Below are 23,714 nucleotides of genomic sequence, written 5' to 3'. Positions count from 1 at the left end.
TCTACACTGCTGAAGGTGCAACAGTGGAGACTATGGGTTGTGTTTTTTTTCGTTTCACATTCTCCTATAAATCATATTGCTCAGTAGTTATTTCAAAAGACTCTTTATTGTTCCAATTACAGAAACCTGTTGGTTGCATCTGTAATAGACAGTATAAAAACACATAATAAAGAAAATATACAACAGATGTTTAGCACCAGGTTCTTCAACAGAGGGCTGAGAGTTATTTATCACAATACTGGGCCACTCCATTTCCCGCCTGTTGAAATGGCAACCATAGTGACATACATACAAGGGTAGTCAGGCACACAATACACACTACAGGTTTAAGTTTTGACCTACAGCCAGACATCTTGGATCTAACATGATACTGATCCAAGATTAGTGTTTACCAATCAACTCTGGCCTTGTTTATCACACGGTTGATAAGCAAAAGAGCAGTAGGCCTAGCTGAGCCCCAGTGGAGGTAGGCGTCTTCTTGCTGCAACTTGAGAAACACAACAGGAACTCTAGGGAAACCTTAACAGCAACACATCTCCCACCTGCATTTAAACAGTAAATAATGCTAGTATGTTTATGATAAAAACAATTTAATAATATTATAACATGTAAAAATCTGTTATTTTTCTGCTTAATTGAGCACAAAGCAGGTGGGGGAAAAAAAAAGTTTGTATAGCAATATCCTTTAAGCTCACATTACATGGCTATGGAAACAACTGAAGTAACATCCCAGGCCATTGGTACTTGTGTACATCCATTCGTCTGTCAGCAATAAAATAATTACTACATACTGATAAATCATCTGGGTTTGTATTGCACCAAATAGATTCTCTAGTTTTACAGTAGGGGATGGTAGTGGGACATGGGATGTGCAAAAATATGGGGGAGGAATCTGTAGTGGGATTAATAATCTCAGATGGAATAGTGCAAGAAGTAGATCTGACACTGACGACATACAGTATATGCTTTGGGTGAAAACAAGACAATAACATAACGATAGATGAATTAAAACAAGTCAGATCCCACAAACCAAAAAATGAATCAGAATATACTTTCTACAACTGCATAATGCCACTTTCTTCATCACTTCACATATACCACTGGGTTTCGTGGCTTGTTGGGGCTGGGTATGTAGTCATTTAGAACACTTACGATTGTGGTAATTGTGGTTTGGTGCTGAGAATTGCAAACATTTTAAAAGAAATAATGCATAAAATATTTGGTTTTAGTACAGGTTGATGGCCAATTAGTTAAGTATGGAATTTTAGAGGACCCATAGACATATTTTGGAAAGGGTAAAAAAAAAAAAAAAAAAAGATTCCTTCATTCTAAGCATGTTTTTTGGCTACTGGCTTGTAATACAACAACAGTGACTGTAGCAAACAAGGCTCAGCTCTAGTGAATGTCATTAAATTTCAATACAAGTTTTTTTAAAACCTTGAATACAAAACAAATCATTAAATTAGGGGGGTGGCAGCACTGTCTTTATGCAGTCAAGTCTTTCCTTCCAATACAGCCACTCTGACAGGGCTCACTGTATAAGCACTTATCCCATAAAAACTCTGTAATGATTGATGTACTAAACATGTTCAGAAAGACAAAGGCAAGTTGACAAAAAAAAAAAAAAAAAAATCAAACATTCTGTACATACATATCCATGGATAAAAATAGTGCAACATCAAGCTTTTGTTAAGTTAGACTGCTACATAATTGCTGAGTGTAAGACTGAACCATAGTGGGATGGTCAGTCCACGTGGTCAGCTCAATGTCCAAAGGCACCACGTTTAACCACAGTCCCTTTCCCAGGAAGGAGGAGGCTTCATGCTTCATTTAGTTCTCTGTCAGAAAAGAAAGAGAGTAAAAGTTGACTTTGTGGTGATTTTAAACTGAAGCTTAATAAATGTCTATGTCTTTAGTGATATTCAATAAAGAAGCAAATTAGATAGTTACCAAACACAAAGTCACACCATCTCGGCCCGGTCAGGCCCCTCATCCGCGATTGTCTCAACATTTTCGCTGGTGGTGGTTGTGGTGGTTCAGTAGACACAACCCCAGGACTTTTGTATCTGCCTTTCTGCCTCCCCACTGGCATCTCATCCTGCTCCTGGACTGATTTAGGTGCAGAACCTGCCAGCTCTCTGGAGGTAGACCTCCTATTCATGCTCCTTTTTCTTTCAGTTTTCACAGCTTTAACAACTCCTACCAGTTCTCTCTCCCTTCCTGCATATAGGTATGCAGAGGGTGACCCATCATCCAGTGTCACAGTGCAGGAGTCCCACTCTTCCTCAGTCGATTCATTGTCTGGAGAGTTGATCTTCCTCAGAAACACCCGGCATTCCTTCAGTGTCTCAGGACTCCAGGCTTTCGAGCAGAGATTCTGCTCTTTGGGTACATCCACAGGCTCCTGAGTTTGGTCAACAGAACTGGTGGCAGAACTGTTCTCCAAACAGTCAGATAACTGATCTTTTGCTGATCTAAGTAATGCTTTTCGTTTTGGTTGTAGTCCAGTTGCATGTCCATTTGAAGAACTTGTAGTTACTTTTATGTTTTTCTTATTCCTCTGTCTCTGTTGCCACCTCTTCCTTTCTTTCCGGGTTAAGAACCTTGTCCTTGCTCTAAATAGAGCGGCCTGGTATTTTCTAAATGCTCTGCTTCGCCGCCATTGGACTCCTTGATTCAGCTGGCCTGTTGCAAACCTGGGGGTGAAAAGTTGTCGCCTAATATTATGTGTTGGTAGAGGTGCCTTATTCTTCCTCTTCAATCTTCTTTGAGCCTGTTGATGTTGCAAAGGACTTTTTGGCACAGTTTTGGCAAACTTCTTGATATGTTTGCGGAGTCGCTCTGCCTGAGGACTGTGGCAAACACTTTTTTTATTGGCGGAACGAGGGAAGTGCCTAAGTTCGTAAGGATTACGGGAACTTGCCTTCTTGACAATAGCCAGAGACTGTGTCTCTGTGGTCTGCATAAACCAGGAGCAGAGCTGCTGCATGCTACAAGACCTTGGTTTGTTAGGGGGACAATCAAACAGTGTTCGAACCACTGAGGAATGTTTTGACTTCCTGGTAAATGAATAGTTTCCTTTAGTGCTTAATCTAGAATTAAAGGCAATTTCTTTTTCTTGGTTCTCCACAGTGTCAGAGACCCAGGTGTCGGAGATGAGTCGAATTCGCCTGGCAAGCTCCTGGTTCATTGTCTTTTCCTCAGCAGATGCTGCCCACCATCTTAGTGTCTCTTTTTGGGTAAATATGGAGTCTACAGATACTCCTGCCACTTTGTTCAGGTCATGAGAGATGTTCTTTCTCTTGTCTTGTCCAAAGACCTGTCTTTTTTCCCCAGAAGTTTCTACACTACTCTGTTGCTCCTCCTTTCTCCTTTCATTGTTGGCCTTGTTCAGCAGAAGTTGCTTAGAGCGCCGTAGCAGAGCGTTACTGTGGCTGTATGACCTAGAGCTGGAGGTGGCAACAGCGTGCAGAAAGTGGATTGAGGGCTTTCTCACTCTCATTGAGTGACGCACTGCTACAGCCTGACTTGTGAGTTTGTCTTTAACTTCATTCTTGGTTTCTATTCCTTTCTCAGTTTGACTGCTTTTCTTTGTTGACTGATGACTGATTGTCCAGGGTTCTTTGGCAGATTTGAATTCTGGCAGACGTACTTGCTTATGAATTAGTGTTTCTGGTGACTGCAGAGTATCCTTGTTAATCTGAATTTTGCGTTGACGAGGAGACACTGTGGTTACTGTGACTGAGATTCCAGAGATTTTAACTTTTGCAGGTCTACCTGGTTTCCTTGATGGTGTAGAATCATCCCGCTTTTGACATTTGATGTTACTGCTAGATTGAGGGGCAGACTCTTTCACAGGGCTGACAAAACTGAACTCCTCTGACAATTCTGTTGAGGTAGTTTCGATACTACCTGAGCTGGTCTTAGAGTTGTGCATTAAAATGCCCAAGTCGCTTTTAAGGCCCACTGCTTGCCAAGCATCCTGTAATTCTGTTTGTAGCTGGTCAAAGCCCTCAGACACCATTCGTTTGTTTCTCCTCGAACGGCCATACATGACTGTTATTTTGAGGTTCTTGTTTACATTCTTCTCAGTGTCAGATGGTAAAACAGGTTTTCCACTTACCGTTTTTACCCCAACTTCTGAATCCACAACCTTCTGCTTGCGTGGTCGACCAATTGGCCTCTTAACTTTTTGCTCCTGCTGTGGTCCCATCTTCTTTGGGCGGCCTGGACGCCTTTTTGGAGGAGTGGATTCATGAAAAGATAAGTCACATGGTGACCTCTGGCTCTCAGTTCCAGTGCCACGCTTAGTTGGAGTACCTTCGCCTGATCTTCTGGAACCTATTTTAGGTGATGACGAAGCTGACTTGGGTGAAGAGGCACACTTGGATAATGGAGATGCAGACTTGCCTGGCGAAGAAGCTGACCTGGGTGTGGAGGAGGCGGACTTGCCTGGCAAAGAAGCTGACTTGACTGGTGAAGAAGCTGACTTGCCTGGTGAAGAAGCTGACTTGCCTGGTGAAGAAGCTGACTTGGGTGTTGAGGATGCAGACTTGGCTGGTGAAGAAGCTGACTTTGTTGGTGAACAAGCAGATCTTGCAGGTGAGGTAGCAGACTTCAGTGAAGAAATAGACTTTACTTTTGAAGTAGGAGACTGAATGCTCTGGCTTTTATGTTTCTCAGGTGTCCCTGACCATGAAGACACTTCACATGGGTCAAAGGGTTCTTCTGCCTGTGTGCTAGAACCAGAACCTGCTGATTTGAGGCTGTATCTAACTCCTTCCTTATCCATTACTGGTGATACAAACATTAGCTTAATTGGACTAGTGTACTGGACTTCTGAATTGGGAGGTTTCTCAACATGGAGAGCAGACTTATTGGTGACATTCCTATTCGATGAGTTTTTGAGCATTCTTGAAACTGCGTTTGAGACCTGAAGTCTTTTTGGAGATGGTCGTAGCCTTCCAAAAAACTTGGCCACAGAGTCACTGTCATCTGTCCTAATGTCAGAGCTGTGTTTTGCAGGAATCTTCTCTTTGGCAGCCACAGTTTTTGACTCTGTGTAAGATGGTCCACATTGTTCTCTCTGTGAATGTTCAAAGGCAAGCTTCCCTGTGAACTCAGGTGAGAACAGAGGGGATTCATTTCTTGATTCAAGCTGGATGTCCTTAGCATCTGGATCTTTGGATAAGGCATCCAAGGTGCTAGATGTCAAATCCTTGTCCTTTTGTGCTCTCTGATTAAAGATGCTATCAGAGAAACATGCAACAAAGAACATCTTCCTGGGCTCTGTGACATAGGAGGAGAACCGCTGTGGAGGGACTATGCTTCTCCTGGATCTCCTTGCGTCCTTGGAGTGGTTTAATAGATATTTCTGCTTCTCTCTATTAGGTCTATGACAACCTTTCCCTTTACCTGGTCTATTGTCACTGTCAGAGCTATGACCAGATTGGGCTTCTTCATAGTTCTTATCACTTCCACTGCTTACATTATCTTCTTTACAGGGCCTGCCACGCTTTTTTGCAGAGGTTGCAGTCATCACCTGCGTTTGTGAACTGTGACCTTTTGAGCTGTGTTTGCCATACCTGCTCTGCAGCTCAGGGGTGGGTATTTCAGTGCTTGAGAGAGAAAGATCTTTTTCTTCATGGGATATTTCCCTCTCTTTCTCCTCTGTTTTAAGGATCTGAACATCTTCTGTTACTATAACTGTTTGTATCTCATCTTTTACTTCATCTCTGTCCCTTTCTGCAGAGAGCATGTTCAGGGGTCCCTGCCCAACTCTATGATTCTCTACAGGTTTTATACCTTCTTCCATTTCTCTTTTAGACTCCCCTTTAACAAGGATTGAATCTGATGAAGTACATGATGTAGTTACAGTAACATTTCCATCTATCAATCTTGCCCTTTTTGCTGGTGACACCTTTCTCCTACTGCAGGACTGGTCAAGCATGGCGAACTCCCGTTTGATTTGTAACGTATGCCTTCTGGTTGAGGAGTCATCAGCAGGTGTTGCTATAGCAGCAAGGACTTCCTGGCGCCGTCGGGCACGGGTATTAGGTGACTTGGGCTCTTTGCTATCATGGCGATTGAACAGCTCACTCAGATTGTAGTCACTACCATTGCCTTTGTGAAGCACTTTGGTGATGATTTCAGTCAGATGGGCATCAGCATGAAACTGCGGGTTCTGACTGGTTGAGGGAGACTGCAGCTGCTCCTTTTCAGAAACATTCATGGCCATGGAAACCAGAGGTGGATCCTTCTCTAGAGGTTTGATTGTCTCCAGTTTCTCACTGAAGCGATTCACAACGTCCTGCAGCAAAGTCCCACTTGGGTGTTGCTCAGCCTGACTACTTCTTGGGTTCCTACACTGTAGCTCATCTTCTGTTGCTGTTTCCATGTCTGTGTCATAGTGGCTTGCATCCAAAAGACCATTTTTTACAATTAGGTCAGTTTCCTCCTCTTGTCTATGGTGAAGGAGAGAGGGTGGCTTTTCATCTGTTTTCTTACTAATGTCTGAGGGGATAGGGGAAAGAGGGGGAGGAGAGGGGCTCTGCTCTCTCTTCAGGACAGGACAAGGAGGATCTCCTTCTTCAACCCCTCTTTTTATTTTGTTCCTGACCTGAATCAGACAGGTATGGTTTGAGTAACAGGGACAAGAGTGGGGGGTATGTTGGTTACAGCAGATCGATGACGACGGGCATAAACTAGAGGGGGGAGTGCACAGTGATGGGGATTTGGATAATGAAGGAGAGGATGCAAATGAACACACCATGTTGTTGATACGACCTAAAGCCAGGCTTTGGCAGGAAGTACAGTGCAGCCTCTTGGGGCACAGAACAGTGTAGGTTTCCATCCTGCACCTCTGCAGACAGCAGTAGCTTGAACCCCGAGAATCTTCACTTTTACAGTCTTTTAAAGGGCAGAGATGGGTGCTACAGTTCGACTTGGAGTCTCCTGGATGGAACATTTTGCTGCCATGACCTTGATGATCACAATCCATTAAATGGTAGTATGAGCTGCTGTTATGGGCTTTACATTCACTAAGTGTGGCCGCATGAGGGGTAGCATTATCCTGTGGGTTTACACCACAGGGACAGCAGTAAGATTCAGTTTGACCTGCAGGTTTGTGATTAAGCAAACACAGCAATTTTTCTTGGTGTGCCAGCTTCAGGATCTGGTAGAGTAAGGAACGGTGTGCTGGGCAGAGTGAGCTGAGAATAGCATCCAACACAGAGCTCTGACGACACTTATTTCCCCGCTGTCCCTGGTCTCCCAGTTCTTCTGTAAATGGTGGCAGTAGGGAGCTAGAGGCAAAAATGCAAAGATTAGAGTTAGGAGGTTTTATTCATAGATGAGCCATTGTCAAATGAGAAACAAATAAGTACTGACACAGTAACAACCAAATCTGAGCATGTTTTAAAGAAAACTACATTACACTTTAGATTGTGTTAATCCCTTCATACTGGTATTTGATTTCCACTTCATCAATGTGTGAATATTCTGTAATAATGGGGTCTGCTTAATGCAGCAAACGTAACAATCTTGCCTCATCTCAGATTTTTACATTTTTTATTGCTGTTTCTGAAAAGTTGTTTGTAGCCTGCAGCATATGCCAACTGCAGCTCACTTTGTCTGCATTTACTAGCATCATCAGAATATCATTACTGTGTACTAAGATAAAAACTAACCACATGAGAATATTCAGACATGACAACTACTGTCTGCTGAAGAAATGACACCAACTGTTAAAGCAAACCATTCCAGTGATAAACAACTGTGCTCTGAAATAGAACCATTTTCCATTTTCCAGAATTGTCATTGTTAGGTTGTGTCAAATCAGCATGGAAGATCAAATGTCCTAGCATGTTTTAATAAGCTGCAAGACCCTGAAATAAATCATTATATTAGTAAAATGATGACATGTAACTGATTGGAGAACTGTTTTATTGATGAGTTGCTGAAGGCAAATGATAACATTCTGCTAAAAGCAGAAGGAATGATTGTAGAAACGCTCAAACCAAAATGTTCTTTTCAACAGCACTTTCACCAACAAATTGACAGCTCAAAAAACCCTCTAATGTTCAAATCAACTAACAGTTATATCAGGTCTTGTAAGTTATACATTTCACTGTAAAAGTCACTGATTTTAATAACATTAAAATTTTTGGAAGTAATTCATATTGGATAGTATTTCCAGCTATTTAAGTAGCGTATGTGTCCAGTAAAAGAGTTACATTTTGTAGTGTTACTGTTGAATTTGTTATGATGACCACATCATTTTTAAAAATTTTTTAAATTTTTTTTTTTTTTTTTAAATCACTTAAATAATTCTTAACATAAGCACCAAACAACCACAATATGCAGGGGTGTCATTTCAGGACAAAATAAATTATATCAGCTAACATTTAAAAGCGTTCATGCAGTTGTAGCAATACACATTTCACATTGCATCAAAGTGCTGCATTACAAATCAAGAACTACAACAATCAAACTAGTAAAATCACAGTTCTGAAGCACAATCAATAAATAAGTATGTAGCAACAACACAAAACAGTTTTTTACAATAAAAACGCTTCTTATAAATCATAGTGCAATAATTGATTGATGCATAAATAGCAGATTTATGTTAAGTTGTTTGAAAGATTTGCCAGCAGCTCAGTCTGAGAGAAAAAAAAAATGCCCCAAGCTCAATTTGAAAACAAGCCCAGGTGTGTTCCCAGAATATACAACAATTTAACTTACGCAATGAAATAATTATGTTTTCTATTTCTCAAGAGGTGTTTAAGCTTGTTTTTAAACTGGCCCTTGGACATAAATAGCAGATAATTCCCAGAGTAAAGACATCATGCTGCTATGCTGGTGCCCCAGACACAGGCACTGTGTACTTTTACAAGCAGAGACATTCAGTAGCGGAGACATCAGTATTTGTATAATTGCCAGAGTTAGAAAGGTTGAAATGCCAAGTAATCTGACCAAAAAAGCTTTAAAAAATAAAACTGCATTACAATTAGCTTTAATATTACAAATAACACATAGAAAACAACAGGATAAATACTTAACTAAGAACATGGCAGATCTCCTGTAAATGCCACAGGGCAGAATTTAAACCATTTTAAAACAATTCTTTTTTTAAATTATTTCATACACCACCAAATGGCTGACTCACTATATAATAATTTTCTTGAAGTTTAAGTGTTGTTGATGGCAATACATTTACACTTGGGTGTTTTTCCTTGAGAGACAAAGAGCTCATAAGCATCCCTAAGCTAATAAGAGCTCATACCCCAGCATATTCAGTATCATAACACAGAGGCTTTGAAGTGAAACCTGACACTTGGCTATAGGCAGATAAAGTTCAGAGGTATATGTGGCAACGAGGTTAGAAAGAGAGAGAGAGAAAGAGAGGGAGACAGACAGACAGACAGAGGCAGGCTGACATCACACCAAAACAAACTGAAGCAGCTTTGTGTGGGTAACCCTGAACTGCTGCTTTGGTAGTAGCACTGTTAATGGACCATCTCAGAGGCAGACATGAGTGTAGGAGCAACATTTAGCATTTCCTCAAACAAAGACAAAGAAGCTTGTGAGCCTTGCTCTGAATCAAGTCATTGACACACTGCCAGCTTTTCACTAACCTCCAGTAGTCTACAAAATCAACCATCAATAACAATTAACCCTATCGATCCACTATTACAATGCATGTCACCTTGGAATCGCATTTCTTGAAATTAGGGCTTTTGTTGTAGCTACGCTTCTTTGTGCCTGGGAAACGGTCCCATAAAGTTAAGTTTCAAGCAGCAGTCATGTATGAGGTTTACAGTAATACAGCTACAGTAGCAGAATTAGTAAATATCTGTGATAATAAAACAACATATTTCACAAACAGTACACATACACAATAACATACATTTCCCAAGCTTATCAGTGCAAATTTTAAAAAACATGCTGCACATTTGCATTCCAACTACACTCGATACAATGTTCAGACTAGCTTGCACAAATAGAGCAGACAACTGTGTGGACAAGAAAATGGCTTTCACAAGCTAATCTCTTCAGCAGAAACTCATAATGAAGATGTAGCCACCACAGCAGTTTATACTGTACAATCTCCCTGTTTGTAAAGGTCTCTAACAATAGTAATGAGTTTTTAATCTGTTACAATGGCTCTAAGTCACTTCCGTAGCCCAGGTAAGATACCCAGGGAGAGATAGAAAGCTGCAAATGACAATCATCATCGCTCCATTAACAAGGAGCTTTAAGAATTGAATCAAACCTGAATAACCTAATAACCTAACAGCTAGCAAATATGAGAGTCACACTTTATTTCTTAGCTTTAAGAGGGCCACACCTGTATTTCTCATACTTGGTCCTGGGCAATCTGGTGTACAACAATCAACATCAGTTTTTCTCCTTGAAGAAAAACCTAATCATATGAACATGAGAACATAGTAAAGAACTTCCTGGAGATCTTAAGGATAATGCCAGTGTCATTTAATCCTGTTATTATCAACAAATCCCCTGACGAGACCAAAACCAACAACTGATTTATCCTTACTTGTAGGGCTGCAACTATTATTTTCATAATCAGGTACTCTCTGGATTAACCGAATCGTTTGGTCTATAAAACGTCTGAAAATGGTGAAAAATGCGTAGTGTAATATCCTGGAGATGAAAAGTTACGGCTTCAAAGCGCTAGTGTTATCTGAATGACAGAACAAAATCTAAAGATACTGAGTTCAGCATCACATAGGTGAAAGTACATTTTGCATTTTTGCTTGAAAACGACATGAATGATTAATTGTGATTGTGATTATTTTTTTCAGTTGAATTATTGTTTCAGCTCTATTTACAAATATGGTCTTTTTAGCCACACTGATTTAGTTTATACCTATACAAGTCCACTGTCATCCAAAAACTGTAATATATAAAAATGATCTATTACACACCTGTAAGATTTGCATTAGATTAAAGAATGAGATCAATTGAAAAAGTAGTGAACTCCTACAAACAAAATCTAGTAAAATTTCAGTCATGCCTGATGAAAGTCAAAGTTATGCTTCTTTAATAAAAATAATTTTGCTGTTGAGAATTTCAATATACCCACAGGCAATACCTGCTAATAGGATAAACTTCATTTTTAGTTTTGGTCTTTTCATGGCATTAGTTAATAACAGTAAACAGATTATATAATCCAAGCTATTTCCTGTAAGATCTTTTAGCTATTGTGAAAATACTGAAGCTACGAGGAGTTTGTTGAGTTTAGCAGCTCCTGTGAACAAAAGCTGCAATGAGCACCACTGCCTCTTGAAAAATGCCTCACCTCATAGCTGCTTTAATGAAAGCCCAGGACTAAGCTGGAGAAATACAGCTAAAAGTATGACTATCACATTACAGACACATTGTCAAAAGACCTGAATATTAATATCCATATATTTTGTAAAGGCATGTGTTGTGTTTTAACAAGTATCTTCAGAAAATGTGTGTCTTGTAAGAGGTGATGAGTTCAAGTGTTGAGGAGTTCTGGAGGCGTTTTGTGGTCTAGAACCTCTTTGTGTCAGCAGCTGAGGCAAGATTCCCTGAGTTTGTTGAACCGGTCATGGCACCAGAACCAGACGAGTTGGAATTGGATGAAGAAAGGTTGGCAGATTTCTTCTTGGGTGGGTTCTTCAGTGTTCCAGTACGTTCCTTGACTTTGTATTCCAGTGTGCTATGGGGCACCCCATAAACTCCCTGGGCCTTAGAAACGCTCATGCGACCTGCCATCACCATAGTGATGGCTTCCTCCAAAAGTTCATGGTCGTACTGGCGGTATCGCCCACGTTTCTTCCTCGGTTGTTTGTCTTTATCCCGGCTACCTGCCCCCTCCTCTGAATCATCCAGCGAGGACCCACGTGGTCCCAGGCGATGAGGTGACTGGTTGGCACTGCCTGGACAGCCGTGAGCTAAGAAAGGAGGTCTGAGTTTGAAGAGAGATGAAGGTCTGGCAGCAGCTGTCGATGAACTGGCAGTACCCTCTGTTGATGAGGTACGTTGGTGTAGGTTTTCAGCCACACTGCAATTCTCAGCTGGGATCGACCTGTTATGATCAGACACGGAACGGACCTGAGGAATACGCAGGGGCGTGGGAGGCTCCAGACTTGGAGTGGGGCTTGATGGTGGCTGGAGAGCATCCCTGAGTTGTGGAAATGCATGGGGGAGCGATTTCTGTAGACTACGTGGCTGATAAAAAGTAAGAGAGGATGAAGGGAAACTGAAGTCTCCATTCTCCTCTGCAGCTCCTCCGATTTCTGCCCGCTCCGCCCAGGCTGCCACTTTCTGCAGAACAAGACGGGCTTCACCACCCAGCATTGATGACATCACATTGTAAGATGTCACTTCATCCCTGAAATCTCTGCTCCCTGGTGCAAGCTGGGGCGGCATCCCATGCCTTCCCTCAGCCCAGCCTTCCAGGCCTTGCCTCAGGGTGTGAAGAGGTATTCCATAAAGCAATGAAGCCCGCTGTTCCTGCAACCTTCCTGAACGTATATCCTTCAAGGCCTTGGACAGCAACCCCTCAGACAGCTCCCAGCTCCTTTCAATGTACTCCTCCTTCTGCCTGCGCTGCCTCCTAGGGATGGGAGGACCAAACAGCAGGGTCAGGATGGAGGTGATGGAGGGGGTTTGATTTTGGCATAGGGGACAGGGGGGTGCAGAGCGAGGGGTCCACTCCTTTATGCCTTGTGTTGGTAACATCACTGCGACTCTTATGTCTCATGTCTGTCTGTTTTCAGTCTGTTTCTGGGCCCTCACACACACTGCTGCTGTGTGTCTCTCACGCACACACATTCTTTGTGCGTGGCAAAGCCTCTTCACGTCCAGGTGGGACAGTCTGTGAATGGCTGGGGTTACTTTGGCGCTCACATACAACCCCTGTAGTTTTGTGATATCCTTCAGTGAGAATCCTACATGCTTGAAGGTTGAATAATCAAACTCATAACTGGATCAGTAAAAAAAAGGAGGTAAAATCGTTGTGAGGTACTGCAATGTTCTCCTCATTGTACAATCCTGAGCTGTTGGCAAATGTTATAATACGGTGCCATTGCTGTGACGTTACCGCTCAAGAGATAAAAGAGTCAACCCCATAGAACCAAAACACCGAACACAAGCTAACTCTTCATAATGACTAACAATGAACTGACCCAAAGCACTGTCAAACAAAGGAGTATGAATATCATTCAGGCCAGAGGTGTTAATTAGTTGACTTAAATCAAGCAGCACTGGTAAAAATGACAATAACACTGCATAATATTGATGCTTACTATCAAATCTTAGCCATGTTATATACCTACTGGGGATTTCCTAACATGCTACCTAACATTTTAGTCATAGTGGGTTTGAACAGAAATGCCTAGATTATCTAAATTTATAACTGTATTTATTAAGAAGCTTTAACTAATAGTAATGCTAGGGCTTCCTTGTGCATTATGCCACAAGACCGAATACCATTGAATGTTATCAACAGAGCAATTCAAGAATAACAAAACTCTTACCCGGAGGCTTTGTGATTAGTTGATGATGATGATGATGAAGTTGCTGAGCAGGCAGAGTTCCTGTTGGAGAGGTCGAGCACACCATCTGTCACAGGAAAAATTTATTTTAACTTTGTTAAGGAGTTGAATCAGATAGCTGTGGTGTCTTCAGGGCGAGTCAGTGTTATAATCCTAAAACTTTAGAGGCTGGAAACATTTATTAGCTTTGAATTCACAATGAGTTTAATGCTTTCCCTACCTGGTTCAGGTTTGTGCTCTTTCTCCTCCTGGGTTCTGCTCACTGTGAGGTCCAGAGGTATGTCTGATGTTTCTGACAAAGGTGATGAGGTCCTTGTTGTAACACCATTTGTACTGGTGTGGAGTTGACACTTAGACGCATAATCCATGGCAAACTGGTGTATCATTTTCTTCATCAGCTCTTGGGCAACCAGAGGGATGTTAGAATCACAGTCCAGGGGCACATCTAACAAAGAAGGCACAGACACAGACAGAAGCTAAAATAAGAGGATTTGACTTGCAACATAACAAGCACGATTTCTGCAATTCTTTCAACAACAAGAAATTCTGAGTCATCACAGAAAGGATTTGTGATGTCTTGCAATAAGTCCATTGTCCAAACACGTTGGCAGCAAAAGCAACACGTGTCTCCAAAATGTCTTAATTACAGGAAACTCTTATCAGGAGCATATTAGGATGTAAAAACATGTATACTTGGGAAACATCCCTATTTCCAACTTTAAAACCTTATTTTTGTAATTCCACATAAGAGTGGGCAATTTGACAATTTCTACCATCACATTCTGACAAATGACAAATAAGTAGACAAATGAATACTGTTTATGTAATGGTAACCGCACTTTGTATTAGATCACTGTGGACAATTATGTAACTGACTGATGGGAATAAACCATATCATTTTTCGGCATAACGTCTGCATCAACTACACTTTAGGAAATCTTTCAATCAGTAACTTGGAAGAAATTGTCCTTTGATAAACTGATTCAAGACAGACAAATCAAAGCAGACCTGTCCTGTTTTTTCAAACACATTGATTCAGATTATTATTGTTACTGCTAATTCCTGTTTGCCCACAAGGAGAGAGCTGACAGTTCTGCAACCACTAGAGAGTTTTTGTGTGTGATAAGATGACATGTTTGTGCCATGCTCCACAAAGCGGAAAGAAACCTGACTCACCTTTCTTATGAAAAACAGCTTGGAGAAACCTGTGAGCTGATTGGCTGCTCTCAGAGATGCTAGGAGCCTGACAGGGAGAGTAATCAGAGGGGGAGGAGAGGGGCGACGTGGCTGCAGGTACTTGATCCTACAAGGAAAAAAAACAACAAAAGTTACTTTCCTGTTTTTACTATTATGATTATAGTATATATTCTGTAATATTCTATATCTTCTTTCTATCAAACAATACAATTATTACACCTGTCAAAAAATAAAAGGACAACTTTAACCTTTATTACTGAATTACTTACACTGAGTTTGTCGAGGGAAAGGTTGCAGAATGAACACTGCGAGCAGCTTGCTTCTGGAGACCAGTCATCGATCTCTTCGGGTTCACAGTCTAAAAGAAGAACACATAACCAGGCATTAATAATTTAGGGTACATCAAAGATCAAGTAGCCTCCTTCTGTCATCACTATACACAATTTACAATCTATTTTGTCATATTGTCCAATGCTGATATGACAACAAAGACTGACTATAGAATAGTTTCAAGATTTTGCCATACAATTGTGTCAAGGATTTATTTTTTTTTTTTTTACGATTTGTTATGTACCTGAATTAAGCATAATCCTAACCTTTCTGACTGAGTGCCTAAAAAACAAGTGAACAGGTAGAATCTGTACTGTGAAACAAATGACAACATTTTGGACTGTCCAAGCGGATGCATTTTTCACAGAAAACTGACTGGGTGTTGTGTGCTTTGGTTCTCGGGTCAGGTGTGTTCATTGCCTTATAAGCACATGCATCTCCAAATAAACTACTTTTGTTTAATGCATTGTCTTTAACCAGGAGCAGTTAGGGGGACCATGTGCCATGGACACATTTCCTTACACTAGTACTGTTTCTACTTGCTTTTGAATGGCTGTTCTTTCAAGTTTACATTATGCTGTCATCTTAAATGATTGCAAGATTGATGGTGTGCTGATATATTTTAATATATAGCTGCATTTTTATATAATGCGGATGTTTTGTAAAGATTTCCTTTGCTGTGAATGTTCTTCTGATTCTGAATTATTTCTAAACTTGGCAGGTCAGGGTGGCTATAAGCACACTGTACGGAGAAGAGTGAGTTTCATTACCAAGGGGGGCTTTTTTCAGGAAGTGGGTGGCATAAAGATGTTATGTGATTGTAGGACTTAGCAGGACAGGAATGGGTCACAGAGACAAAAATACAAGGCACATAGTAAAGGGACAGGAGACTTGTTTTGAAGTGACGCGTGTCTTCAAATCTAAAGTAGATTTGTAGTTGCATGCCAGATAATCTTTTTAACCCTTGTGTCTATGTTACTGCCTTAGGATCATTTATCTATCATATTATCTAACAGTATGAGTTGCGTTATTTTCACTCCAGGAAAGAGATTTTTTTTATCATCTACCTAGAATTGTAAAGATAAGTATAAAAAGATTAAACGAATGACTTTTAAAATGAGTAGCTGAATATATTAATATCTTAAAATTTTCTAATTGTGAGTCCAACTTCAAAACTTAACATGGGTATTATTACATCCCTGTCAAACAGGAAACTTCATACGAAAAACATAAATGCACGAATACTTATGTATTATGTATTCAGGACATAAATATTAGCCCCCATTGTGCTCCTAAGTTAAAGAAAGTTTCGAAAAAATTTAGGTGTGCATAAAGAACTTTAGGGGCACAATGAAATTTTTTCAAATAAGGTGTTATTTCTATATAACGGGAGACGAGGAGGCATTAAGAAGCCAAATTATTTAATTTATTTGAATACAAAAAGTACACTAGGTTTTTAATTATTTCAGTATCTAATATTTATGTAATTATTACAGTAATCACAATGTTGAACAATTACTCAAGGTCATGGTTCAAAAATATAGTCTATAAGGTTCAATTACTGATATGATATGGAAGAAAGTTCAGTTGGGAGAATGCTCTCTATGAACTAAAGAAACACTCAATTCAGTTGTGCAGTGGTGTTAAGAGTGGGGCTTCTTCCCTCACAAACTTTCTTTGACAAGTGCTAACAGCAGCGTGTAGAGAGCAAACAAACCCACAAGTTTAATTAGGTGGCCATTAAGGTGGTGACACAATTAACATTAATTAGTGGCAGCTGATATGACTTACCTCTGACGATTACACTTAAACTGCCAGAAGCCACGCTTTGTCTCAGCTAAGGTGAGTAGCTGCAACTGAATGCGACTTCCATACATTTCATAAGATTATTAAGCACCGGTGGCACTTCAGTGCCCTGTTGAAAATGTCATATCATAAGTAAATGAATTTATGACTTTTTTTTTTTAAGAGTCATACCATAACAACAAATGTGCTCTCGCCCGAGTGCTACAGACGGGCTGGATATATCAGAACGTTTTGAGGCAGACTAACGCATGGTAGATTTTGTTCGTTTGATGTTTTTTTTTTTGTAATAAATAAATAAACATTAGGTCTATGATTACACAATACATTTGGAACTTTTTAATGTACACATACAAAAACCCACCATCAAATACATTGAGGTCTCTCATCAGCATCGGGCCATAGATTCCCTCGAGGATGCTTTCAAACCCTGCAAGACAAAATAAAGACACAATCCTTCTGTAATGATATGGGCAAGATATGCATGCTTTAAGTGCTTCATATCTGGGTACAGTATATTCTATCCATTTTATATTCGAAAAAACTCGACCAGTTCGAAAGCAACAACACATATTTTGACAGACAAGTGCATAGCTACATCGAGTTGTCAACTTCAGGTGGACACTAAACACCTGCAATGCTAAATACCAAGTACTTATAGTCACTGAATGAACAACAAAAAATAAATATCGTTCGTGAATAATAGTCAGTTAATATCATTGCTTTTTGTTTGAGTATATTCTGAATTGGATGTCACTGTGACTTAACGTTATAAACAAGAAAGATATCCGCTGACTTCGGGTGAGCTAGCCTCACGTAACCGGCTTCTGAAGCGTAAAACACTGTGTTCAAAATAGCAAACGATACGTAGAAAACCGTTACCCGAGACCGCTGAGATATATGCTTTTCTCATATTGCACTGACATTAGCTTCCCTAACGTAGCAACGGTCCCAATCCCCTCCCCCAAGTAACAAACAGCTATATCGTTAGCATAATAATTTAGCACGGCATTAGCATAGCCACCATATATGTCAACAAACAAATCTAGCTAACGACGTTAACCATCAGTTAGCTACAAATTATACGATACGCCTTAATACTGCATGTAACCTCTCAATCATATAACATGATCAGACAGAGGTAGGACCGGTGAGTAGCTAGCTAGCTCAGGGGGACAAAGAAAAGGAGCCAACTCGAACAGCTAGCCAGCTGGTAAATATTAGCCTGCCAGCTTAACTTAAACCGTTGAAGCTGGCCACCTACGGTGCCAGGCTATTAGCTAGCTATCAGTTAGCTAGCATTAGCTAGCAATCCAACATAGCTCGTGGTAGCGATCCCTCCGCTACGGGAGAAATCACTTAGAACCCCTTTGATTTTTTACAAAATATGAAACTGCACATGGATCATACCAACGCAGTGTATCAGTTTGTGTCGCCAAGAATCGAGTTCCCGCCGAAAACCTTTCCTTTCTACCATGCACCTAGGGCACTGCACAGTCGCCATTCTCCGTCCTTCCCCCTCTCTCTCCCTCTGTCTGAACACGACAGGAAGCGGCTTGGACGGTTTACCGCGGCAGCCCAGCAGTCGCACCTTCAGCCGCTAGGGGTATAGCAGGCTCCATAGAACAGATCAGACTGATGCTGCACTCATGACACATCGGAAAGTCGGAAATTACAGCTCCAACTCGGAAAAAATATTTGAACGCATGAAAAGGTCAGATTTTTGCTTGAATACTCCAGGCCTCCAATTTACCCAATTTGATGTCATAACAACCACAATCATAGCATCCTGGTAGGGACAGTAATGCAAACGATGGTTACACTCACATGTAATTTACTCTTATATGTGATATATTTAAATTAATATATTAATGAATTTTTTGCAAAGATGTTTGTAAAAATAGACCACTATCCTACTCGAGCTTCATTGACATTAACATAACTGGCTTTTGACCTGATGATGTTATTGCTCGCATCCATATTGTTTTCCGCGTTTAGCGTGTGAATGCACGTTTTTCGGACTTCGGATAATTCCTACTCAGAAGTTCCCGAGTTTACCGGCGTTGTGAACACAGCATGACTCCGCTGTCTGTCAGCTGTGTACGGGAGCGCGTTGCATTCACAAAAGAAAAACATTTCGGAGACCTGTTTTTCATAATTATGACTCACTACCGTTTATTGCATTGTGGCGTTACCTCTTTTATTTTCTCATTGGTTTGATACAGCGTTGCCCTGGATTAAGTGATTAAGCTTAGCCTATATTTGTTTACATTTTGGAAATAGAAGTACGTCAAATTAGCTTTTAGCAGTTCCCTTTTGCTGTGTTCTTAAGCGTTCCAATTCCTGTCCTTTCCCATTAGTCTCATAATTAAGAGATAGGTTTGTTATAATTACGAGATCAGGATATTGTTATTGAGCTTTTTTTTTTTTTTTTTAACTTGTGATACAGTAGTAATCATGAGATCTGGATTTGGAAGTGACAAGATGTTTTCTCGTATTTATGAGGAAACATCTCCATTTTTGTCTTTTGTGAATGTAGTGGGCGTCAGTAATGACTGAAGATGTACTCAGATCCTTTACTTTTACAAGTAAACGATACCACAATGTTAAAACAATGTTACAAGTCCTGCATTCCAAATTCTACTTGTGTAAACAGATTTACAGAAGTACAAGCAACAAAGTATACTTAAAGCATCACAAGTAAAAGTATTCCTACTGCATAATGCCATCTTTAAGTGTTACATTGTGGAGCATCCAAGGTTCTGAAAGATTTATTTTTTAATCTTATGTACACTCAATAATGTTTTATGATCAGATGAATGTAATGCAGTAAAACGTAGGCCTACAATATTTTCAACTGAAATGGAGTATAAAGTGTCATAAAATGGCAATACTCAAGTAAAGTACAAGTACCACAAAAATGTATTTACATAGTTACATTCCACCACTGCTTTCCCTGCTGTTCTCTTAAAAGCCTACAAATGTTATTTTGATTAGATGTAAACTATAAATAGATGGAGACCATAGAAGAGCTGTACAAAGCTGAGCTTATAATGATAATTTTTATGACCCGCTTCTGTCAAATAGCCCACTTGTGTGAGTTGCAGTTGTTGAATGCCTACGAATAACTGGATCAACAAGAACACACCAGCATCTGCTGTTATTAAGGTAATCAGCCATGAAGTCTTTATAAAACATTTGATAAAGTCTGCACAGTCTGAAATACCATCATATTTCAGGCCTCTTTTCTCAACACACTAATTACAGTGAAGCTTTCACTTTGTTTTACAACAGGACGGAACAATATTTTGTTTTTAGGTTATTATCACCTGCATGGTTTTAGATGTAATTGAATGTAATTAACCTTAAGCCTAAACAGATGGAAAGAATCATGATTGACTGAAATACCTCAGCTTGTCTGTTCTGTTTGGGTGCAGTCCTTAAATAAACCCAAACCAAAACCCCAAATCTTGGTGCTTTAAAATAAAGCAGCTTGGTCTATAGCTTGTTTAGTGCATACTCACGAAAGCAATGAATTGTACCGTATGATAAAGTGTTTTTTTTTAATGGGTTGGGCTCCATGTGTATGTTTAATGTTACAGAAAAAATCTGACTAGAAATAAAGCGTCAAGTGTACCAGACCACATATGTCCCTGGGCTTCTCAGAATAAAGGTTTTCCTTTTCAGCAGATCCTGAGTGTCTGAATGTGCCAGCCCCTCCTCCGTGCGACCACATGGGGGCAGCAGAGCACTTTAGAGTTATCAGTACATCAGTTAGGTCCTGTGTGCATCAAGATGTTGAAATGCACTCAGGGTATGTGAATTTAACTGATGAGACAGTCTTCAGTATCATTCCTCCTAAATTCCAATACCTTAGGATCATAGTTTTTTTTAGTTTACTCAAGGCTGGTCTGTCAACAAGGAAGCCAGCACCAGATCCTCCGGTCCCCAAAATATCATATAGTTTTATTGTGCATCCATTTGTCTGTAAAATTTATAATTAATCACAAACTTGATGGGGTTATGCACCACCAGAGCACATTATACAGTTAAATAATGGACTCCAAGGTATGTCACATTATCTGGGCCCCTTTCTTGGAATGGGGCCAAATATAGCTTTGTAAAAATCTCATTTGAAGCTTTTTGTACTTTTTGTCAAAGACTCATTCTTTAATCAGTGTGTTTGAATAGTACAAAGATGGAGAGTTAGTTAAATTACACAAACTGTGACACAGCACACCTGAGGCTATGTAATCCACCACAGGAAAACTGGTTCCTTCCTGGGGCTCTAGGCAAAATGTAATTAGGATGCCATGTGTACTCCTTTGTGTGCACTGCACTCAATGAGCACTTGCATGGGCAGAATGGGCCCCCGTTAAAATGGATTTTTAACAGGGGCCCCAGCTGATTTTTGGCGCAGGCCCCCCCTGGCAGGTTAATCAGGCTATGCGTCAAGTAATGCAGAACATCAGAAAGATATGAGAATAACCCACAGAGAAGGGTTCATGGAGAGCGCGTCAGTGATTGAGTGGGGGACAGAGGCAGGGAGGCCGATTAGGGAACATTTGAAATAGAGTTATAAAGAGCTATGGAGGGTTGTAGAGCAGATAGGGAGATGTGATTGAATGTTGAGCTCGGAGGAAGCAGCAAGTGTCACAGGCCCAGGTGGAATTCGTTGTCACGGTGACTTAGAGCGTGGTTGCCGTGGAGATGGTGATGAAAGATGGCAGTCTTGTGAATGGCATTTCGGGGCCAGAGCGTGACCAACAGCATACAGCCTAGTGTGCCCTGGGGACAGAGATGATTACGTGCAGGGTCACCACAATGCTGAGTGTTTACGTGCACATGAGTCTCAGTTTAGGCACATGAGTATGTGTTTGAATGTACATGCATTTAGTGTAACAATGCAGTCTACCTTCAGTGTGATGGCATATGTATTGAGTGATCAGGAAATGAGCGGCAGCTTAGCACCGAGGTGGTGGTCCCTCTGCTGCCTGTGCACCAGCCCAAAGGAACTTTTAACACCTCAGTCACCAGCATATCTCATTACTGCAACACCATGCAGTCCTAACTGCAGCTAGGTCCACTCAGAGGTGTGGGCGTCTGTGTGTGAGTGTCTCAGAGTGTGCATGTGTGTGAGCCTTACTGCGTAAGAGCACACCTGGAACTTGTTATGTAGTTCAGAAGAGGGGCACAGTAGCTACATGTTTTAATTTCCCTCAGTTTCACTGCCTCAACAAGTCCAAACACAACAGCCAGAAATAGACTGCGTTGACAAACTACCAGGTATTAAATATAGCCACAGGACGAAGAAAATCAAAAGAGCTCATTACACCCAAGAATAAAGTATGTCCGCAAAATAACCAAGGTAAAATGAGGACCAAATCATCCATCTTATTTAATCTAACCAATTCCTCCTTTCCACTTTTTTTTCACATCTACTCCATCACTTTTCATCTCTGTTCCCTGAAGAGGGCAGTGTGGATGATGCTTGTTAAGGGGTTTTCAAGTCAATTAAATTTACAGGTGCATTCCATGAGCCCATAGATATTTTAAGATGATTAGAACCAGTTCTCCATATGCCATAAAAGAAACACCTCACATATTTAATATAAACAGGATTTAGCTGGTATTAGTGGGGTTTTATTGTTCACACTAACAATTAAAGTGGCTCATTGTGCCGGCTCAGTATGTACTCACTCTCTGTACTAGCCCTGTGTGCCCTAGAACTGACTGTGACGCATGTTTCTCGTTGTTTCATCTCATCTTAAATTCAAGGCATCTCGCTGAGTTTACTACATTTTAAGTGAAGGGGTAGAAACCTCAGTCTTGTGCACACTTATGCATGTGGCATTGAATCTAAAAGGTTCAGATACGTTTTATTTAACTGCCCTGTGGTGTGCACAAACCAGAGGGGCTCATGTTTAATTAGATAGGGGTAGATAAATTAGAAAAATACTCCAAAAAGGCTTTATGTCTAAAAGCTCGGGTTCATAGCCAGGGCCTGGCTGCTTTTAAGGTGGTGATTTGCGACAGTTGATGGATTTAGTATGCTATTTGTGCTAATACTTGGATCCAATATGTTTAATTATTTGGACATCGAATGAATCAAAATGAGCCTTTTACTGAGGTGAAACCACAGTGACTGCAGATTGGTAGAGTCCAGGGTCTCATTGTGTTTTTGGCAGCAACCTCCCGTATAATCTGTGACATGGTACAGACGCCCACCACACTTTGTGCAGGGCCCTCCAAATGGGATTTCCAAAAATCACTTATTTAACCCTCTTTGAGAGCCTTGACATTGTTTTTATGAAAACATAGAGAGCGGAGAGGAATATGAATGCAAAGAAAGTAAATATGGAAATGATTACCTGAGTGTTTTTTGAGCGTGTGTGCCTGAGTGTCTGTGTATGTATAGGAATATATGCATGTGTGTGTGATGTAGAGACCTGGGGATCAGTATTGTGGTTGGAGCATGGCCATTACGATTACTACAGAGGTGCAGTATTCTCATCCCCACAGAATCGAGTGTGAACCCTCACTTCAGCTTCCCATGTCCAAACACACAGTTACACTCGCTGTTGTGCAAGCGAATGCATAAAGACATCTGTTTAGAATTCCTGGCTTTAAATGAGAGATGGCAGTAGTTGTACGAAATGGTAATGTTTATTTGTCATAGATCCTTTCTCTGTGTTCATTTATAAAGATCCTCCGATGCGTTCTGGCTCGCCTGACAGATATATCCTATAGTTTAAGCTGTGTTTTGGATTAGAGTGATAAGGAGCAAAACTGTAGGAATAGGTGAGGAAGGTAAATAGGAAGGAGGAAGGAAGGGCA

The 23,714-nt window shown here is 40.6% G+C and overlaps 1 protein-coding gene across 2 annotated transcripts; it reads right to left on the bottom strand.

The window, feature by feature from the left end:
* Positions 1–87: 87 nt before the first annotated feature.
* On the bottom strand, positions 88–18,412 carry lcorl (ligand dependent nuclear receptor corepressor-like). 2 transcript variants are annotated; one of them, XM_023418543.2, is made up of 8 exons: positions 18,288–18,412; positions 17,242–17,307; positions 15,014–15,102; positions 14,724–14,850; positions 13,768–13,992; positions 13,530–13,614; positions 1,951–7,304; positions 88–1,838 (listed from the first exon to the last, which is right to left on the bottom strand). In XM_023418543.2, the coding sequence occupies exons 1-8, from the start codon at positions 18,379–18,381 to the stop codon at positions 1,831–1,833; spliced, it is 6,048 nt and encodes a 2,015-aa protein (XP_023274311.1). In that variant the 5' UTR covers positions 18,382–18,412; the 3' UTR covers positions 88–1,830. The 2 variants fall into 2 exon arrangements, with proteins under 2 accessions (XP_023274311.1, XP_023274312.1); XM_023418544.2 differs by lacking the exons at positions 88–1,838; positions 1,951–7,304 and adding an exon at positions 7,928–12,607.
* Between the last annotated feature and the right edge of the window lie 5,302 nt (positions 18,413–23,714).

Source organism: Seriola lalandi, unplaced genomic scaffold (genome assembly GCF_002814215.2).
Source record: "Seriola lalandi dorsalis isolate HSWRI2012SDOR001 ecotype SW California unplaced genomic scaffold, Sedor1 jcf7180002054582, whole genome shotgun sequence".
Classification (NCBI taxonomy): Eukaryota; Metazoa; Chordata; class Actinopteri; order Carangiformes; family Carangidae; genus Seriola; species Seriola lalandi.
The sequence above is the reverse complement of the archived record's forward strand: the minus strand, read 5'-3'. Positions and strand labels throughout refer to the sequence as shown.